Source organism: Ursus maritimus, unplaced genomic scaffold, assembly GCF_017311325.1.
Source record: "Ursus maritimus isolate PB19 unplaced genomic scaffold, ASM1731132v1 scaffold_8, whole genome shotgun sequence".
Classification (NCBI taxonomy): Eukaryota; Metazoa; Chordata; class Mammalia; order Carnivora; family Ursidae; genus Ursus; species Ursus maritimus.
Window position 1 is genome coordinate 45,272,914 of NW_024426996.1, and position 22,201 is coordinate 45,295,114.

The 22,201-nt window shown below is 36.9% G+C and overlaps 1 protein-coding gene across 3 annotated transcripts in view; it reads left to right on the top strand.

Annotated features, from left to right (window-relative positions):
• The window catches only part of GABRA2 (gamma-aminobutyric acid type A receptor subunit alpha2), a 113,547-nt gene that overhangs the window by 80,213 nt on the left and 11,133 nt on the right, over nucleotides 1-22,201 (top strand). For all 3 annotated transcript variants that reach the window (XM_040624855.1, XM_008701440.1, XM_008701441.1), the window contains exon 8: nucleotides 20,743-20,945. In XM_040624855.1, the coding sequence (XP_040480789.1) occupies nucleotides 20,743-20,945 (203 nt within the window). The remainder of the gene's footprint in view (nucleotides 1-20,742; nucleotides 20,946-22,201) is intronic.

A 22,201-nucleotide genomic window follows, 5' to 3' on the forward strand; every position in this document is an offset into this window, starting at 1 on the left:
CAAAATCTGTGACCTTGCTTATACCCTAGACCAAACCATCATTTCTCTCCTTGATCACTGAATGTCTTAGTCTGTGTGGGATGCCATAACATAATACCACAGACTGGGAGGCTTAAACAACAGAAATTTATTTTCTCACAGTTCTAGAAGCTAAAGATCCATGATCAAGGCCCGGCAGGGTTGGTTTCCAGTGAGAGGTTTCTTCCTGGCTTATAGATGGCGACCATCTCATTATGTCCACACTTGGCCTTCTTTGGTGTGTTCACATGGGGTTGAGGCAGGGGACAGAAAGAGAGGGAGAGAGCCCTCTGGTGTGTCTTATTATAAGGACACTAATCCTATTCAATCCCACTGAATCAGGAGCCCATCCTTACAACCTCAATTAATTTTAATTACTTCCTTAGAGACTCCGTCTCCAAATACAGCCACAGTAAGCATTAAGGCTTCAAAATATGAATTTTGGAAGGGTGTAAACATTCAATCCATAACACTGCACTAGACTTTTTACTGTTTCTTGCTTCCACTCTTTGGGACTTTTTTCCCAACATGGGATACTTTCAAAATGTAAGTCAGATCATGTCATACTTGTTCTCTAAACCCATTGGCTCACCAGAATACTCAGAGTAAAAATGAAAGGCCCTTCAGAGGTCAATAAGTCCTGATGCAGTAGGAGCTCCCTCTACCTCCAACCTCTGCTTCTGCTACACTGGCCTCTTCCTTATGAACCTGGCAGTCATTCGCTTACGAGCTTTGTCTCTTCTCTCTGCCTGGACCTCTTTTTTTCCCCAGATACCTGTGTGGTTCATTCTTTCCATTTCCTTAGGGATTTTCTAAACTCTCATTTTCTCAAAGAAGACTACGTAACAGTCTAACTTAAAATTGTTAACTGCTTCCCAATCCTGTTTCTGTTCCCCAGCCTACTCTAATTTTGTCTTCATTGCACATATCATCTTTGAATATGTTATAGAAAAATACTTTTTACATAATTTGTCTCCCCCTCTAGAATTTAAATTTCAGGAGTGCGGTTATTTTTGCCTCTTTTTAAAGTCATAGAAAATAAGTAAGTTGAACTGAGACAATAGTAAATGCAAAATGATTTTACATAGATAAATGATAGATGAACAGGTGGACAGATAAGCACACACATTTGTGAGTTCAAAGGAGGTAGATTGGCAAAAGCAAAATCGTATAAAGCAAGTTTGGAGGTCAGAGGACTATTTCCAAAAGAAGGTTGAATGACTACTGGGAAAAAAAAAATAAATGAAAATCATCCATTGCAATTGGTTAGCCAACTGTGTTTAGAAGGAACACAGTGCAGAGGGCTGCAATCATTCTGATATTAATTATACGATCAGGGGTTCCCAAAACTTCCCTGGGGTTTGATAAGTCACTGGAACTTACAGCGTATACTGAAAGCTGTTACACTCACAGTTATGGTTTATTACAGGGAAGAGATACAGGCTAAAATCAGCCAGGGAAGAAGTGCATAGAGTGTGGGCAAAGTTCAGATGCTGCACTTCCCTTGTCCTGTTCACACAGAGCCATGGACAACATTACTTTCCTGGCACTGATATGTGACAATACATACAGAGCATTGCTCACCAGGAAGGCTTCCCTGCACCTTGGTGTGTGAGTGTTTGCTGGGGCTCTGTCACAGGGGCATGACTGACTTGCCTTGTGGTTGATCTCAGTTTCCAGCTGCTTAGGAGGATAAGCTGATGTGGCCTGCTAAAAAACCAAAACCAAAACCAAACCAAAACCCAAAAAACAAAACAAACCCCCCAAAACAAAAACACCCTAAATTCCATTGTTACTGGCTGGCTGGCCCATAGCCCCCAGGCAAACTAAGCCATTCCTCTCAGGTATATCATTCCAAGGCCTAAAAATCTACCTCCCAGAAGCTGAGGGCAAAGGCCAGACCTCTCTCAGGATAAGGTTAAATTTTTTATTAAACATACAGTATACATTATGAAACCAAATATTAAATATCTAATTATTAAATTGTCATTTTGAGTTATCAATATATCTACTTATTACATGCCTTTATCAATGTTGTCTCTCATTTTCTTCCTCCCTTCCCACGTTCTTAACCTTCTTCTTTATCCTGTTTCCTTCATCATTGTCTAATTCTGTCAGCATTTAGTCCTACTGTGTGGCATTCCTTTCCCCTCACCAGCATGTCCAGCAGGTCATACAGTATTAGAAACATCTTGTTTACAGTGAAATTGCTGAGTGAAAAACAAGCTTCTTCATTTAGTTCTAGAAAGCTATACACAGAATGGGCTCTGCACACCTGGTATATGAAACACAGCTCAGTACTGAAGATGGCCATAAAATTGGTACATAAGAAGAACATCCCACTAAAACTTTGAGAGGCCAGTCATCTGTCAGGCAGAAAATTCCCTAATAATGAGGTGATTGTCATTTAATAAAGAGAATCATGATCTGAAGTAGACTAGATCTGAATATAGATTTTTTTCCTTAATAATAAAGCAGCTGACACTATTGAGCGCTTACTACTTGTTTGAAAAAATATTGTATCAAGAGCAAAGAGAGCTGCTGTCAGGTCCTATCTCTACTTCTAGATTAAGCAAGTGTGTAGCCTTTCCAAACATGGTTTTCCCCACTGTAAATGGATGTAAGACGTGTGCCAGCTACCTCCTCGAGGTGCTGAGAGGATCCATGAAACAGCATGTGCACAGGGCTTATTAAGTCTTAGAGCAAACATAGACTTTCATTGTGTACTTTATATATTCAACAAACAGCAAGTTTGGGTATTTCCTGAGAACCGAGGGTACTGTAGGATATTCTCTGAATCCAAGTGGTGTGTGTGTGTGTGTGTGTGTGTGTGTGTGTGTGTGTGTTTCTTTCTTGAATTCAAATTCCTTTAGCCAGAACTTATAATCTCCAGTTCTACCAAGTTTCAGCTACTTCCCATATTTGTATACAAAACCATTTCTTATATTTAGTTTATCTGAACCAGCTGCTGAGTATCATAAGGTTACGTAGGACAAAAAAGATGATAGATAGATTTTACATACAAAATATATTTGCTAGTGTCTTACTATATGTATATTTAATCATGGGCAAATATTTATATGTATACATGCTAATAATTTTCATTGTTTGAAAAAAATCAGAAAATTTGGTAAAACAGGGACTTGTATTCTTGCATGACAACGCGGAAGTGGAACTGAGTAGCGACAGCCCCTTCGGACATGCGATCTCTAGTCTGCCACAGCCCCTGCCACTCCCTATCGCCCACCTTCCCTGTGTATTTTCCCCACCTGGTCCCTGTGGACATTGGAATTTGCACCTATGACCAAGGCATGAAGAGATGGGAAAGGGCATTCCACAAGAACTGGAAAAAAAAATCAAAAGCAAAGGGAGAGAAAGTTGAACTCACAGAAAGGAGAGTTAGAATGGTGGCTGCCAGGGGCTGGCGGGTGAGGGGAATCCCAGGAAGCCGGTAAAAGGGCATAAATTTCAGTTAGAAGATGAATACGAATGAAGATCTAACGTATGACATGGTAACTGTGGTTGATACTACTGTATTGTATTGAAATTTGCTGAGTGACTAGAACTCAAGTGTTTTCACCAAAAGCAGGGGAAACGAGGTAAATATGTGAGGTGACGGGTGGATTAATTAAGTCTCTGGCAGGGATTCTTTCGCCACGTATGTCAACTCGTCACATGGTACAGTTCAAATACAAGTTTGTCAATTATACCTCAATAAAGCTGAAAAAAATTTAATTAAAAAAAATAGAGGGAGAAAATCAGAAAGTGTGTTGGGCCAGCCTTGGAAGGAGACATAGCTGGTTTTAATTGTATGATAGTGGGAAGGGGGCATCGGGAGTAGAACGCTTGGGTGGTAGCGGGACATGAAACCAAGGAACAGAAAGCCGGTGCAGGGCACACACAGTGTCTGCAAAACGCATTCCAGATCCCTGCCTTCCACAGGGCTTGGGCTGCGGCGGCTAACAGGAGGCACACCTGGCCTCCCAGAATTGACTTTGGCACAAGGCAGCACATGCTAATCAGCAAGCTGCCAGCCCACCAGCCGCCCTCCTTCCCGCTGTCGGAGACGCATCCCAGTCAGCCGCTGCCAATTAGGAAAGTGACTGAGGCAAAATACATTAATAAACCATGGCAAGGAAAATTAGAAAGCCTTGCTAGTTCTACTCTAGAGGCAGATTTAGAAGTTGTTTCGGGAATATAGGTGGCCTGGTTAAGCTTGATTGATGAGAATGAATTATTAGTGAGGGCATGGGAAAAGAATTAAAAGTGTATGCTAGCGTTTTGTCTTTTTTTTTTTTTAATTTTTAGATTTTGTCCAGGATGTGCAAATATCACTTCAATAGTTATAACCATTCAAGTCACGAGGGCAGGTTATCCAGTCCTATGTTCTACACTGAAATCTCATAATAATGAGGAAAAAATTACGTAATAGCATTTATTGAACACTGTTGGTCATACACTTTCAGGCACTTCAAATTTACTCATTATTTAATTCTGAAAACAAAACAAAGCAAAGCTTCAGTTAGGAAAGTTAATTATCCCCCCTGTTCAGAAAAGAACGTCAGAACTCGAAGGTATTAACAACTGTTTCATTATCAGACAGCAGGTCAGTAACAAAGAGAGAATTTGACCTTGCAGCTCTCAGACCCCAGTGCTTTTGCGTGTTCTGCCGCACTGTTATGTTGTCCAACTACTTCGTCCTCCTTTTCCCTTCTTCTTTTAGAGCCTGAAGTCAGAAATATGCTGGGTGATTGCTTCTCACATGGGTAATTTCTGCTTGAGAGTCAGGCTTACTAAACATAGATCAGAACTTGAGGTGAACCTTCAGATTTGAATTTGCTAGTTAACTGTTAGGATCAGCAGCTGCTTACTGAGGTATTCTAGATTCCTTGCCCTAGTCCTTGCCCTGAAGTTGATGCAATCCGATTATGGCACAGCAACTAATACATCAAATGACTTTTCAAAGTTCAGTCCTTCCTGGTGTCATAGTCTGAATTTTTAAGCAGAATTAACCTGGTTCATCCAGGTCTTTAAAAGTATAGCTTCTTAAAATAGCATCACCTTAGTCATTAGAAACTCCTGTTTAATCTTAGGTGAAGAATTTGATTGTTGCTTTTGACTGCAGTCTATAAAACCATTTCTCTATAATTTACTTTGTCTTGGAACTCATCTGTGAAAGTTTGAGAACCTTATAGTGGATATGACAGAATCCAGGTGCTTCAAGAGGAGAGTTTTTGTTTTTTGTTGTTTTGTTTTAAATTTTTGTAAATATAATTTTTTTCTTCCCTTAAGCTTTGAAATAACAAACTGGAAAATAATAGCTTTTCTACCCTGATTATTTTACTGTTCATACAGGTTTAGGTCATTAAATTTTTAGTTTCACTATAGCAAAATTTTGAGTGCATATTTATCCTTAGGTTTTAAACTCTCAAAAAAAATTAAAGCTATTATTTATTTTCAAATATCCTAGACTTTCCAGGAAATGATTTCCATTTGGGTGACTTTTTTGTGATAAAATATTTTTAATAATGCATTATTCATCACAAATAACATAATATCTCCCCTGTTAAATCACCTCAGGGAGCTATAAGAAATCACCAGAACTATTAACATTTGAACAGCCACCCTGCATTTTATGGCAATGCAATTATAAGACTGAAATAGTGAAAGGGTTTGATAACAATGGAGAGTTTATACAAGATAGTTTTATGTAGTCTTCTATTCTTTTATTGTCTTACTGTCATCATACTGAATGTATTATTTTCTTTTAAATTCGTGAAATCAGAATATTACTGTTTTAGTTCAAGCTGCTTCAACAAAGTACACAGACTGGGTGGCTTGTAATAGAAATTTATTTCATACCGTTTTGGAGGCTGAAGTCTCAGATCAGGATGCCAGCGTGGTGGGGTCTGGTGAGGGCCCTCTTCTCAGCTGGGGATTGTCAGCCTCTCATTGTGTCCTCACATGGCTGAAAGAGAGTTAACTCTTTGGCCTCTTCTAATCCCATTCATGAAGGCTCCGCTCCACCTTTATGACCAAATCACCTGCTAAAGGCTCTACTTCCATCACATTGGGGATCAGATGTCACCATAAGAATTTGAGGGGAACACACATGCAGTCCATTATAACTACTGTGACATTTAGCAGTGACACTGGAATTTCTTGGGTAATGGAGTAGTGTTACAGGAATCCCAGAGTGATACTCCTGGCAGGTTGTGTTTGATTATTTTTAGATCCAGCCTTACTTTAATCCAGAACTTCCATCTCATTCCTGACATTATTTGAGCTTGGATGTGAACCATGCTAGGTTTCTTGGAAGTCACCTTGAAAATGTAATAGATGATGATTGATGGGTAGTTCTTACAAGAGATTGGTCTTAAGTCGTAATGATACTACTGAATCGATTTGATAGCAAAAGGCTTTCAAAGGACCTCAATCATATCTTTTTAGAAACCTAGGAACAGGGTAGTTCAGTCATGAAGATAATGGGTTTAACAAGACCAGAAATATGTGGATCCACTCTGAAAAGACTTGGGGCTTTCTTGGAACAAATGGAAGGATGGAGGGGAATCCAGTTCAAGGCTTTCCTTTCTCTTCTCTTGCAAGCCCCATCAGGCTATTTCTCAAGGTAGGAAATGAATAACTAAAATAAAAGAGCCTGAGGCTTTCTAAGCATCCCTTTAAGCAGTATAATCCCTGTGTCTTTTGATTTTACTTAAACCACCACTAGATGGGACTCTTGCATCCTTGGTTTGGATTCTTAGCTTCTTTATCCACACTTTGGGGGCCTAATAAACTCAGCAATAACAGGGAAGCTCTAGCACTCTTTATTTGAGAGGTTCTAAATGGGACATTTGCATATATCATTTAACGTTCAAGCATATAAAATATATATTATAATTCCCATTTTAAAGATAAAGTCACTGAGGCTGAGAGAGAGAAAGAGGGAGAGGGAAGGGAGAATTTAATATTTGTTGAGCAATTCTGTGCACTGGGCATATATACTTGTATCATCCTCCCAACATCTGTGAAAACTATCATTTCCATTTGGCAGATGGGGGAGGTACTGAAGCTTAGCCAAGTCACCTAACTGCTGTGGCAGAAGCAGAATCCAAACCCTTGCCTGATTTTAGTGCACATTTGTCTATGTACAGCCGCCTCTCAAGCAACATAAACACTTTAATGCATGATACAACTTTAAAGTTTATTTAGATCTGAAGGGCTTCAGCAATAGAATGCAAGGGTTAGATTCATGATATTGAAAAATATATGATATGGACATACAGCTGACTACTTACAGATTAGGCAGTATAATTTAGTAGTATGGACTTTTGAGACAGATTGCTGGGTTTGTATCCCACTTGTCCTACTTGATAACAGTATGATCTTCAGTAAGATCAAGGCTCAAATCACTTGGCCTCAGTTTCCTCAACAGCAAAAGAGGATGACAATAATACCTGGATAGTAGGCACTTCTCAGGGACACTTTTTATTATCCAATCTGGAATAATATAAGAATGTAAGACTTATGTGCAAAAGATTTATGCTATCTTTACATCACATTTATATTACAATGTTCTGATTAAAACTCTGTTTTATTTTAAAGCTTGTTAGATTCTGAACTTGTATATTCCTTCCGATAGAACTATCAATATGGTCCACCACTGTTACCGTTCAATTTTTAAAATTAGTTTTTTCAATCAGTGAACCAACAGATAATGAGTCTTCACTGTTGCCAGAATCTGAGTTCGGTGGCAGCATTTTAAAAAGACACAATGAGCCACATGCCCACAAGCCACTCAGAGCGTGGAGCAATGAGACAGACGTGTAAATAAGTAAGTGAAGTAAAGGATTATGGGTGCCAAGAAAGAAATATATTAAAATAAGGTAAGAGCAAAAAGAAGAAACAATTCTATCTGAAGAAGAAGCCTTCAGAGAAGCCCAAAGGGAAGAAGAGTCAAGTCAAGTCTTGCAAATTAGCATCATGGAAAAGGACATATTCTAAGCAGAAGGTATATAATTACCAAAAGTAAGATGAAGCATATGGAGAACAACCAGTTATTGACCAGCATATCTTAAGCGTGGGATTCATTTATTTGTAAGGATGTCTAGATCGATAGAAGCCGGTTCATGTATAGCCTTACATCCCGTGCTAAAGCCATGGAAACGACTTGAAAAGTGTTTTAGCAAGGGCGTAAAATTGACATACTTGAGCTTAGGGTAGAGTATTATGAGGAATATTGGATAAATAGATTTAAATGGAGTGAATAATACAGGGTGATTGTTAAGAGATTATTGGCATCTTCTGGGTGAGAAATAATAAAAGCATAAAATAGGACAATGAATATTAGTGGAAGAGGGAGTTATAGATTTGAGAGATATGAGGGAGGGAGAATATGCAGGACACTGGATCTGAAGGGGTGAGAAATGTAGTCATTGCAGAACACGCCTAGATTTCTAATTGAGTGACAAAGTGAATGTAACATTATTCCCAACAATAGAGAATTATGGAAGACATAATAGGCTTTGGTTCAGTTGTGAATGTTTAAAATTTGAGGTTTCTGTGGGACTCATCTCTGTCAGATTACCATAAATGCTTTCTCTGGTCTCCCTGTCCTTAGTCCTGCCTCCCTCCATTCCATTCTACACAGTGTGGCAAAAGCGATCTTTCTAAAACTCAATTTAGTTATGTAACGCTGTCTTGTATGAAACCTTTCTGTGACTCTACATTGCAGCCACGGACTGAAACTTCTACAGAATTGTAAGGTCTTCATGAGGCCTCCCCAGCCTAACCCACTGTGAGCCCACCCAGTGCTATGTTGACCTACATCAGTCCTAGAAGCATGTTTTTCCTTCATTAAACATATTCCCCCAGACTCCTCAAATCTCCTTTTATGTATCACTTCTTTCAGAAACCCTTCTTTTACTCCAAAATCCCAATTGTTGTCCTCAGGGAGTCTTAGAGCACCCCATACCTTCTCCATCACTTGTTATACTGTCTGTATAATATGCCTACCAATTATCTGCATCTTCTAGTAGGTTCTATTCTCCTTGAGCATTTATGTTTTTTTTTAATAGACACATCTAACAAAATGACAGATATGTAGTAGACTGAATACATTTTTAATGAAAAAAAATGAATGTGATATAGAAGGTTCAGAAAATTTTTATTGAGTCCATGTGGAGATTCAGGAGATGGTCAGATATTTGGGATTGAAGCTTATGAGATATACCCTTGAAGATATTCAGGGTATGGGAGAATGTTAGGAAGTGGAAAGAAATGATATTGTCAAGAGAGAGCAGAAACATAAGAAGAGTAGAAGAGCAGTATGTTGCTTTGTGGAATATGAGCAGTTCAGTGACCAGTAGTGAAGGACAGCCTACAGAAAGAATGCAAGAAGAGTGGGTAAAAGATGGAAAGTGCATAGACTATTAGTAGCTGTGGAATCTTTACTTAGATGGGACCAGGCTGTCTGGAAGGGGGACTGGGGACTGCCTTGAAGCTGCGTTTGCACAGCAAGCACATTGGCATGGCTAGCAGGAGGCCAATGTCTGCATGTTTGGTTTAGTTTTATTTATCAGGGAGTTTGGCATGTTAGAGAGTCAATACAAAACACTCCTTTGTTCCTTTCCTAAATTTTCATAGGAAAATTTCTGGACAGTCACAGGCCTACCTCTGTCAGAGATGATTGTCTTTAAATGAGTCACAAAATACTAGAAATTTTTATTCTAGTAGGGTGCACCAAATCAAGGCTACCGTTCTTTGCCTCTCTTACTGCTAGATGTAGTTGGATGACTAGTTCTAAAGACCTAGGAATAAAAACTAGGTGTATAATTTTCCCTTTGTGGCCTTCAGCTCAGAAACATGCTCCTAAAGTGAAAGGGTGTGGCTCTCCTCCCTTCCCCTTCTATTTGCTGGTGTGCAGATCGAGTGTTGGCAAGCCCTCTCAAACCTCCAGAATATGGGCAATACCTTAAAAATGGCAGAGAAGTAAGAAAGAGGAAGCCTAGGTCTTTGGTACCAAGGCAGGCCATCATGCCCTTGGATGTCTTATACCAAAATTCTCAAATGAAAGTTGGGAGGTGAGGGCTTTCATTGTATTTTGTTTGCTTTCCTACCTGTTCGCTCCAGAGAATAGTCTTTACCTGGTGTTTAGCTTAGTACCTTTTCCAAGATTTAACTGTAATATTATATATATATATATATACACACACACACATACACACTCACTTATACATATATATGTAATATATATTTATATATATTTTTATATCTACACTAAATATACTCTATATACTATTTGCACATCTTAAATATACAATATTTCGAATAGGGTTGTTGAGCGCGTAAAATGTTTACATAAAAACTCTTGGAATGGTCATACTTTGCTCTAATCTTAATATTACAAGGCATCCATTTCTCCAGTCGTTAAATTCTAGAAAAAATACCTGGCTTTAGCTCCAAACACACACAAATATATCCACTTATTTCTGTGTCTGTATCCACACAAATAGATGTATTTGCTTCATAAGCTATATTCATCGATTCAATTTGAAAATATGTGCCAGGCAGTATGCTAGATCTTTCAGACACAAAGTGAACAAGAAAGATATGATCCCTACTCACAGAGGTCACAGTCTGTTTGAGGAGGTGGGAAGGTAAATAATTGCATATATTACAATATGTAATATTCTGGGAATATGCAGGGTGCCCTCTGATAACATGGAGGGGGCACTCAGTCTAGATTTGGAATATTAACTGATCCTTATAGCTTGAGGCTCCACTCCTGATTCCCCAGAGTTCCTGAATATTCATATACATTTTCATGCATGTACTTCACATTCATAATGATTGTAAATAAATTTTAGACTATATCCATGAAGATTTTTAACCTATTACTAATTTAACTGTGTATGAACATGTTAAATTACGGTCTGTACCATTACTGTATGAACGTTCTTCTTACTTTCAGTCTTAAAATATAATTTTGATTATTCCTGTGGTGAAAGCATTAGATAATTTGACCAAACTTCACAGGTAATAGTTTTGCCGAAAATCAATCAAGCCAGCTTGTGGGGGGGGGGGGGGAGTAGAGAATATTAGGTAAGTTGATTAAATAAATTAGGTACAAAGGATTAAAAACTTGGTTGATTTCTTGAATTTTTCTATTTTTCACGAGTTATTTTTAAATGATGTAGATACAGCAATATTAGAACAATACTCCCATATTATAATTCATTTGGATTTATTTTTGCATGTTTTCAAAGTTCCCTTCTAAGATTCAGCTAGCAGGAACACAGTGGATTGTTAGAGCACCTATGTTTCAAATTTAATTATGCTGGGCAAATTCAGAGATTTGTGAATTTGCCTTGTTGACTATCAGTCATCTGCTGACATCAGTTCCAGAAAGTGCCTGTATTATATTGATTGTGAAATATTCCCCAATTTTTCTGATGATCTGTCCAATTCAACTACCTAGAATACAACCAGAAATTCAGAAGTAGAAAAAATAGACATTTGACTAATAAAAAAAAATCTTGTTATAAAAAAATCTTGTATTAACATCAAGGCACTGGGCTTCAGGTTTTAGTGCTGACATGTGAAGAGCTTGCAAGTTGTCACTTCCATCCTTGCAACAAGGAAAAGCTGAACAAACTGAAAATTAAAGACTTTTATTGCATTTGTAAGAGAATCGAGGTGACAGGCAAACTGCCATCCCAAATTGTGAGGAGGCAGGCACATTCAGCGAGACACAGCTAAGTTGGGTTTTTTTGTTGTTTTTTTGTTTTTTTACCTGTAAGAGGTGCTGCTTAAAGCATCATGCCCTGGTAGAGGCACTTAAATGCTCATTCTGATGAATTGCTGGAGGCGGAGTATGGACATCTTCCATGAAACTCTTATCTTTTGTCTTCCCACCTTTCAGGCTTCTTTCCATCACTCTCATGTTTCCATTGCTCTTATGTTCCAATATCGTGTTTCCTCATGTCCCTGGCTTCAGCTTCCTGCGCGTGTGCTTTCCCCAGTCTAGCATTATCCTCCTATGCCTGGTGACCACTTTAGCTTTTCCCCTCATTTCCTTAGAGAAGCCTAACTCAAATCCCCAGGCGAGGTAGATCACCTGATTACAGTTCATCACAGACCTTGCCCTGTCGTGATGTTAGGTTTCTTTGTGCCCTTTTAAAAAAACATATTTTTATCTTTTATCTTTTTTGGTTTTGCTCACATCCCACTCGCAGCTCTACCATGTATGGCACACCATGAGGACTAAATGCATACTTGCATTAGAAAAGAAGAAATAAATTTCTTAACGGTTATCCTAATAAATTAATGCTTATCAGTTGCAAATCATTGGAGAAGTAGTTTCAGTAAATATTTGTTGATTTATTTAAAAACTATTTAACGACCTCCTCCTCTCTACTGAGTACCCTTTTACCATTGGGGGAGCAAACAAGGCTGTACTCCATCTAGTCTGTTGAGGGGATCTAGTCACGTAAGCCAACATAAATTCAAGAAAAGACAGTTTGATAGAGGTAAGACCAGGTCGCAGATGCCTTTAGGGGTGAAATCCTGCAGAATGAGCAAACTGTGCTGTATACGGCAGCCTCAGCAGGATGTACGCTCCCAGGGTGCAGGAATCTTTGCTATGTTGTTCATTGGTGTGTTCCCTGTGCCCGCAAAAATACTGGGCATGTAGTAGGCACTCCATAATTTACTTAGGGAAGAAGCAGGAATTCACTAAGTTAAAAAAGAGGGATGACTAAGAAGGAAAAGATCCGAGGTAGAGGAAACATTATGTTGACTAGACTGATAAATTACCCAAACAGAGAAAATATTCATGTCACTGCAACTTCAATCTCTGGTATGAAAATGGCTTTAGATCTTGGGGCCTTTCACTGAGAAAGGGGTTTCAGGAAGAAAAGGATTGAGTAAAGGGATATGAGTTTTAAATTTATTAAATCCAGAATACATTTAGGTAAGCAAAAAAAAAAAAATTATAATCCTTCACAGTATTGTGCGCACTAAAAGTACCCTTTCAAACACCTTCTTCTAGATTATAATTGATAGTTTCTAAATTCTCACAAATTTTAAATTAGTGGAGTTTGACTTAATTAGGTTTTATGACAAGATACGTCATCTAAGTTCTAATTTCTGTCTCTAACATGAAGTTTCAACGTTTTATCTTTCAGATGTAGCACAGTTATGAGTTAAAATTGCAACCTTAAAAATAAAATAAAATTGTAACCTTTCATAGTGCATTCATACTCTACTTGTAAGTGTTAAAAAAAATCTAGCACTTGTATTATCAGAATGGCTGTTTTTTTCTGCCATTTCTAGCAGTAACCAGCAGGTGGTATCAAACAGTTTTACATTTGTGTTCTATTGCAGCTTTTGTGCCTGTTTGGTTCTGAGACTTCTTCCTAACTTCCACCCCACACCCAATCACAAACACTCACGTACAAGCATTTGATGGGGATAAAGGTCTAAAGGAGGATTGTGTTCTGTTTCATTTCATTTCATTTCTCTGATTTAAATTTGTCTTGACTTTGCTTTCAGGGTAATATTCTTTTGCACATGCACTGAGGTATCTTTTTATAATAAAGACACTGCTTTACATGCAGTAACTCGTTTGGTCACTCTATCAACACTATAGGAAAACACTATTCCCTTTTTTAAAGATTTATTTCTTTATTTTAGAGAGAAAGAGAGACCCAGAGAGAGAGAGAGAGAGCACGCGTGCAAATGTGCATGAGCAGAGGGAGGAGCAGGGGGAGGGGGAGAGAAGGTCTCAAGTCCGATGCAGAACTCGATCTCATGACCCCTGAGGTCAAGAGGTTTGGTCTATTTGCTCGGCTATGAGCAGTTGAGGTTTTGGCACCTGTACCTCGAAATAAGAAATATTAACATAGAATAAAACCAGAATATCAAAGAGCTGTATGTGTGATATTGTCTGTGTATGGGGAATGGTCACGTATTTCACATACATGCGTAGAATTTTAGTGCTGAAAGCACTTTAAGATACTTGCCTTTTATTTTCTGAAAAAGACACTGACACCTTCCAAGGAAGCATTGAGTTATGGCAGTCACACAGAGGAGATGAGGGAAGAGTCTGTTAAAGAAATGTGGGAACATTCATTTTTGGAGGCCCTAGTAGGTATAGAAAAATGCCCATTGTTGAGGGGGTCGGGCATGTGGAAGGTCTGTGAGCTTTCCAGGTAAGTGCATCTCTTTATTTAATGCCCACCTCTTGTATTTAAGGTGTGATGGGAACAGGCAAAGCTGAACCAGCAGGCAGAAAAGCTGGCGTAGGAGAATCACATCCTTCCAGTGAAAAGAAAAAAAGAGAAAGGAGGAAAAGAGGTAGAAACTTACAGTCCATGTTAACAATTTAATTACCAAGTTTACAAAATCAAAAGAAAGAAAATAAAATTTAGATATGGGAAAGATTTGAATATGCTGAAATATAGCCTCATAGTAGTAGATTCATATTGAAATTGCTATAAGGTTTTATTGGTTTGAATGACTAGACCCAGATCTAATTTTAAACTAGCAGTGTGGAATAAGAATCATAATTAAATTTATGGTTTGCCATAATTTGAACTTGCATTTTTTGATAGATTTGCTTTAAACTAGCATTAATGTATCCATCAGTCATTCCCAGAAATTCACACTTGAATTGCAAATGTTAAATGTCATCAAGTATCCCTTATTTAAATTAAAAATTGTATATATATATATATATATATATTTTTTTTTTCTTATCACAAAAGCATAGCAAGTTCACTGCAGGGAAAAAAGGAAAGAAGAAAAAATGGATTCCCTTCAATATTAATTCCCCAAAGCAACTAAGACTACCATGTTAGATTCTATCCTTACAGATTTTATCCTTTCACGCTTTTCTGGTAAAATACCAAAGAAATAAAACAATAAAAAATCAGTCATAAGTCCATTTTCTATTTCATCCATCCAAGCCACAAAATACCTCTTCCCCACAGTGGTAACTGACATGTCACTTTTTAATTTTATGTTTTGTTTACTAAGCTCATGCCGGTATATCTATACTGATACACAAATCCAAGTGCATATGTTTTCATGAAAATTAAATCATGAAATGTTTTTAAGCAAAACGTATTATAGATATATTTGCAGTAAATGAATAACCCTACTCTACTCTTTGTAATGTTGTGATGTAATTACTAGTGTAGATAATCAACAATTTATTAAACTATTTACCAATCAATGAATATGCCAATGTTTGCTACTTTTTTTTTTACTTTTACAAAACGTTTTCACGTGAAGATCCTTGTGTATCATTTATTGCTATGTATTTTCCTGCTGTCATTTCAGTAAGATCGATTTCTAATAATTGCAGTAGTGATAACAACAAAAACGAGAAGAATTAAAATAGCTAACATTTATTGAATACTTACAATGTGCCAGGCTTTGTGCCAAATGCATACTTAACCTTCACAACATGCTTCTGAAGAAGGTATAGTTTATAATTCTGTTTTGTAGTTGAGGAAAGTAATGAGATTAGTTGAGGAACTTGCTCAAAGTCACATAAACAGCAAGTAGGGGAGCTAGGATTCAAACCTAGGCCATCCGACTGTGAGGCCATCTGAGGACATAGCAACACTGTTAACCAGTATCTTACACTGCTCCGCCCCATCTAGAAGAATTGCTGGGGCTTAGGGTAGATACTAACAAAAATGGTGGAGTAACACCTTCCAAATAAAAGCCTCCTGGTAGTAGGGGGAGGAAAGTGGAGTTCCTTCAGAAAGTATTGTCATCACCTTATGGTGTCTTCCTGGAAGGCATTTGCAAAAAACTTGTCTTTGTATATTACCCGACTCAGAATTCCCTAGTACAAAAGTTGCTACCAGGGAGATGCCACTGAAAGCATTTACAGGCAAATGTTGTTGTTGCTTCTGCCTCTGCTTCTGTAAAAGCAAACACAACCCAAAGCAAGAAGAAGGGAATTAGTACAAATCTGAACAGAGATAAATGGAATAGAGAATAGAAATAACATTAGAGAGGATCAACACACTACCATAAATTTCTTACCCTTGCAAGACTTTAGCTAGACTGACCAAGAAAAAAGTGAGAAAACACAAAACTTTAAATATAGGAAGCAAGAGGGGGACATTACTACTCTCCTTATGGAAATAAAAAAGATTCTAAGGGAATCTGTGAACAATTGTATCCCCCCAAATTAGATAACCTAGAGTGGACCAATTCCTAGAAACAACAAATTACCAAAAATGAGTCAAGAGTCTGAGCAAATCTATAGCAAGTGAGGTTATGAAGTGAGCAACAACAAAAAATCAATAGAAGTCCAAGGCCAGATGGCCTTGCTGGTGAATTTTACCAAACATTGAAAAAAGAATTAACATCATTCTTTCTCAAACGCTGAAAAAAAAACCGATGGAACTTCTTGACTCATTCTGTGGGGCCATTTACCAAGAAAATCAAAACAGACAAAGAAATAACAAGTAAAAAAATAAAACAAAACCCCAAAAAAACTCTACAGATCAATATCCCTTAGATATATAGATGTCTTCAACAAATAGTAGTGAAGTGAAACTGGCCACATATAAAAAAGATTACATGTGATGACCAAATGGGATTTATCCCGGGAGTGAAAGTTTGGTTCAACATACAAAAATCAATCAATGTAAACAACAAATTTATGGGGTATGGAAAAAACCTACAATCATTTCAAAACACTAAAAAATGAAACACAGCATCCTTTCATGATAAAAAACACCCAACAAACTGGCATGAGAAAAGGACTTTCTCAACCTGATACAAGTGGATGGAAGAAAAGTCCACAGCTAACATCCTACTCAGAGGTGAAGATTAAGAATTTCTGTGCTAACATCAGGAACAAGATAGGGACGTCTGCCTTCGTCAGTTCTACTCAACATGATACTGCAGGTTCTAGCCAGTGCAGTTAGGCAAGAAAAACAAATAAAAGGCATCCAGTTTGGAAAGGAACAATTCAAACTCTATTTATAGATGACATGATTTTATATACAGAAAACCTTTAGCAAACCGCATAAAAACTATTAGAGCTAATACATTCTGCAAAGTCGCAGGGTACAAGGTCAACAACAAAAAATCAACTGTTTCTGTATACTAGCAGCGAATAATCTAAAAAGGAAATTAAGAATATACTTCCATTTACATTAGCATCCAAATAAAGTACCTATAAATAAATTTACTTAAAGTGAAAGACTTGTACACTGAAAACTACAAAATGTTGCTAATAGAAAGTAAAGACGCTCTAAGTAAACAGATTACGTGTGTGTGTGTGTGTGTGTGTGTGTGTGTGTGTGTGTATACACACACAAAATTATAAAGGCTAAATCGATATCCCGTGTTCAGGGATTGGAAGACTTAATATAGTTAAGATGGCAATTGTGCTCAGAACAGTAGTTTAAATGCAATACCTATCAAAATTCCAACAATCTTTTTTGCAGCAATGAGCAAATTTATCATAAAACCACATGGAAATACAAGGGACTGTGAATAGCCAAAACAGTCTGAAAAAGGGTAAGAAATTTGGAGGATTCAAGCTTCCCAATTTCAACACTTACTCTAAAGCTACAGTCATCAAAACAGCCTGAAACTTGCATAAGGATCAATGTGCAGATTAATGGAATAGAACTGAAAGTGCAGAAACAAACCCATATACCTGTGATCAGTTGATTTCTTTTTTTTAAGTGTTCATTTAAATTCCAGTTAATATACAGTGTATATTAGTTTCAGTGATTCATCACTTCCATGCAACACCCAGTGCTCAACGCAAGTGCCCTCCTTCTTCCCCATCACCTATTTAATGCATCCCTTCACCCACCTCTCCTCTGCTAACCATCAGTCTGTCCTCTATAATTAAGAGTTCTGTTTCTGGGGCGCCTGGGTGGCTCAGTCGTTAAGCGTCTGCCTTCAGCTCAGTGCGTGATCCCAGAGTCCTGGGATCGAGCCCCATATCGGGCTCCTCCGCTGGGAGCCTGCTTCTTACTCTCCCACTGCCCTGCTTGTGTTCCCTTTCTTGCTGGCTGTCTCTCCCTCTGTCAAATAAATAAATAAAATCTTTTAAAAAAAAGTCTGTTTCTTGGTTCGTCTCTATATTTTCTTCCCCTAAGCTTGTTTGCTTTGTTTCTTAAATTCCACACACGAGTGAGATCACATGTTATTTCTTTTTCTCTGACTGACTTATTTCACTTAGCATAATGCTCTGTAGCTCCATTCACTTTGTTGCAAATGGCAAGATTCATTCTTTCTTATGGCTGAATAATATTCCATTGTATATATATAACACATCTTCTCTATCCATCCATTCATCGGTTGATGGACACTTGAGCAGTTTCCATAATTTGGCTATTGTAGATAATGCTGCTATACACATTGGTGTGCATGTATCCCTTTGAATTAGTGTTTTTGTATTCTTTGGATAAATACTTAATAGTATAATTGCTGGATCATAGGGTAGTTCTATTTTTAACTTTTTGAGGAATCTCCATACTGTTTTCCACAATGGCTGCACCAATCTGCATTCCCACCAACAGTGTAAGAGGGTTCCTCTTTCTTCACATCCTTATCAACACCTGTTGTTTCCTGTGGTGTTGATTTTAGCCATTCTGACAGGTGTGAGGTGATATCTCATTGATTTGTATTTCCGTGATGATCAGTGATGTTGAACATCTTTTCATGTGTCTGGTGGCCATCTGTGTATCTTCTTTGGAAAAATGTCTGTGTCTTCTGCCCATTTTTTAATTGGATTATTCATTTTGGGGGTACTGAGTTGATAAGTTCTTTATATATTTTGGGATACTGACCCTTTATCAGATATGCTTGCAAATATCTTACCCATTTTATAAGTTGCCTTTTAGTTTTGTTCATCGTTTCCTTCACTGTGCAGAAGCTTTTTATTTTGATGAAGTCCCTATAGTTTATTTTTGATTTGGTTTCCCTTGCCTCAGGAGACATATATAATAAGAAGTTGCTACGGTATGGTCTGTTGATTTCAACAACAATCCTAATACCATTCAATAGTGAAAGAAAAGTCTTTTCAACAAATGGTACTGGTACAACTGGCTATCCACATGCCCAAGAATGAATTTGGACATCTACTTCACACCATACATGAAAATTACTCTAAAATGGACCAAGACCTAAATGTCAGAGCAAAAAGTATAAAACTCATAGAAGAAAACATGGGCCTAAATCTTTATGACTTTGGATTAGGTAACAGTTTCTGAGATATGACACCAATTTGTAATCCCTATTCAGAGAGGATGTCCGTTATCCCACATTCTCCTCAATACTACCATGGTATAAATATTTTAAAGTTTGCTAACATTTTGCTGACTATATGGTTTTAAAAAGGTATGTCATTATCACTTTGTTTGTATTTCCTTAACTGCTAGTGAAGTTAAATATATTTTCATATGTTGATTTGTCATTTGCATTGCTATACCGGTCACACATACAGGCGTTGAAGGATGATATGGTTTTGGTTGTGGGTATGTGTGGTTGTTTCTATCGTGTCTGCTATTTAATTATTATACTGTACCAAATTCTCAAAAGAAAACATCCTCACAATCTAAAACCTTTTAGTTTGATGCATGAAAAGGCAATGTGTTTCCATAGATGTGTTTTTTAATACTGGCTTAGCAGCAGGTGAACTGAATTTATTTTTCTATCTTTTATTCCTACTACTACCATCATATTCCTAGATGCATTCACTCATGATTAAATAGAATTATTTTGCTGTTTTGAATTACTAACTCTATTGTAGATGAGATGAAAAAGCTGCCTATTTATCCTAAGGGAAAGCAAAAAATACAATATGATAAAACTTTAATATATGAATGAACATTTCTTTAACATTGTAACTCTTTTAATTTAATGTATCCTCTATGTACATAATTAAACTTCTGTTGAATCTCTGATAAAACAGGTAATTGCAGACATTTTGACAGTTGATATTGCAACTTACCTCCTGAGTTATTGCTTTCTTTTTACTTAATTATTGTGACTCCCTGACTACTGGCAGAAAAGCTTTACAATGAAAGGGACTAAATTACTTTTTAAACCAACAGAGGCATAAAATATTCCTTAAAAGTAGTGATTTGCATTTTTATAAAGTTTGAGGTTTAGTTGCTTGTTTTATTTTCTATAGAGTCTAAGCTTCATTATGAAAGAAATTATGTCCTCACAATGTAAGTGATCCAGAATTAATTTCATATTTAGGTAGCTATACTTAGAATAAAGAACTTCTTAATCATAGTTCCATTGTGATCACTGGTGTGGATGATTGGTCCATTGCTGAGCATCATTTAAATAAATGATGAGCAAATTCATGTGAGGCTTTGTGTAGGATTTTTAAAAAATTAATGTTAATGTGAAATGGATCAATTTAAAGTAACTGCTTTCCTCATAGGAAATTCTACTTTGAATATCACCCGTCTGTTTAACCTGAACAATACTAAAAAGAGAAAAAGGAGATTCATACAAACAAAAATGAAAACTGAAGGCATTTCAGAGTTACTTCAAGAATCATAATAGCCATTTGTGATAATTAACTTTGCACTGTTCTTCCAGTTTGGCTTTTTTTTTTAAAGTGGATAGAACTGGCAGTGAAAGTAGCTTTAAAAAAGAATATTTCCAATTCTGTCTTGCTAGGATCTGTTGATGTTTTTGGTTTCTGTCTTTCTGCAGGAGTAACAACTGTTCTAACAATGACAACTCTGAGCATCAGCGCGAGGAATTCCCTCCCCAAAGTGGCATATGCAACTGCCATGGACTGGTTTATCGCTGTCTGCTATGCATTTGTGTTCTCTGCCCTAATTGAATTTGCAACTGTTAACTACTTCACCAAAAGAGGATGGGCTTGGGATGGGAAGAGTGTAGTAAATGACAAGGTAAGTGAGAACTTCCTTCTCACCATGATTAAGAGAATCCCCTAACAGATTTAGCTTGTAACGGATAGTTCCTAAAAATTGACATGAAGAACATTCAAATGTAAATTATCTGTATCTTTATATCTATGTCGTAGATATGTATATATATAGAAATCATGCAGATTTCTTTTAAAGGATGCTCTTGCCTGAAATTCTTTAGCGGTGCTTATTATAGTATTACTTCTGTTCAAACTCCCCAGCATCTGTTGAGCTCTGACTGTGTGTCAGGCATTGTGCTAAGTTTTTTACATATGTTCTATCATGTAATCTTTAAACTTTATGATTAGGGTCTCTTTTTAATTCTCATTCTTCTAATGAAGAAGCTAAGACTTAGTGAAATTATTTACTTGCCCACGCTCACACAACTAGTTAATAAATATACTTGAATGCAGATCTATCTGACCATGAAATTCATGCTCTTAAATACCACACTGCTTCTTAATCGAGAGATTTGGAAAAGAAAGTGGGCATTAATTTACCTGTTATAGAATTTCAGATCCTTCAGTGTGTTGAGTTACTCTTCACCTACCCCCATCTCTGTTGCTTGGATAGAATTTCAGGCAACATTGTTCTTTCTCCCAGGTTATATGGAATAAGTAGGTGCTGGAATGCCCAGAAATTTTAAGTTGCTAATGTAGTCTATAAGAGTTATTTGTTTTTAAGATGAATTTCTTTGGGAATTATTGGTGTCCATCTTTAGGTTGCAAGTACTGAAGCTAGTGGGAGTTTTGAGCATTAATATAATAGCTGTTTTGTGTATTTTATAGATTATTACTCATCTTCATTAAGAGGAAGTTTTGGATATATCACAATGAGATATTAAGTTTTCTTAATAGTTCAGTTCTACTTGGAGGGCTTCTTTTTAACAAAATATTTATTAAAATACTTCTTCCATTAAATTTAGAATGTTTTATGCCCTTCCATATTCAATGATTTTACTTCTTTATCAGTTATTTAAATATAATTTTTTCCCATTTCTAGGACCATATTGCAGTTTAAGCATATAAATGGTTGATGTGATAATTTAAAAGTCTTACTTTTTTTTCTTAATTTTATAAACTGTAAGTTTTAATAAGTACTAGTTCATTTCATTTTATAAGTGATGTTTTGCATAAGAACAGCCACTGAGTGAATATTAAATGGAATCTGATTAATTTTCTATGCTTAACTTCTAGGCTATTTCAGCATTTCCATCACATTTTATTGTTGATTTATGT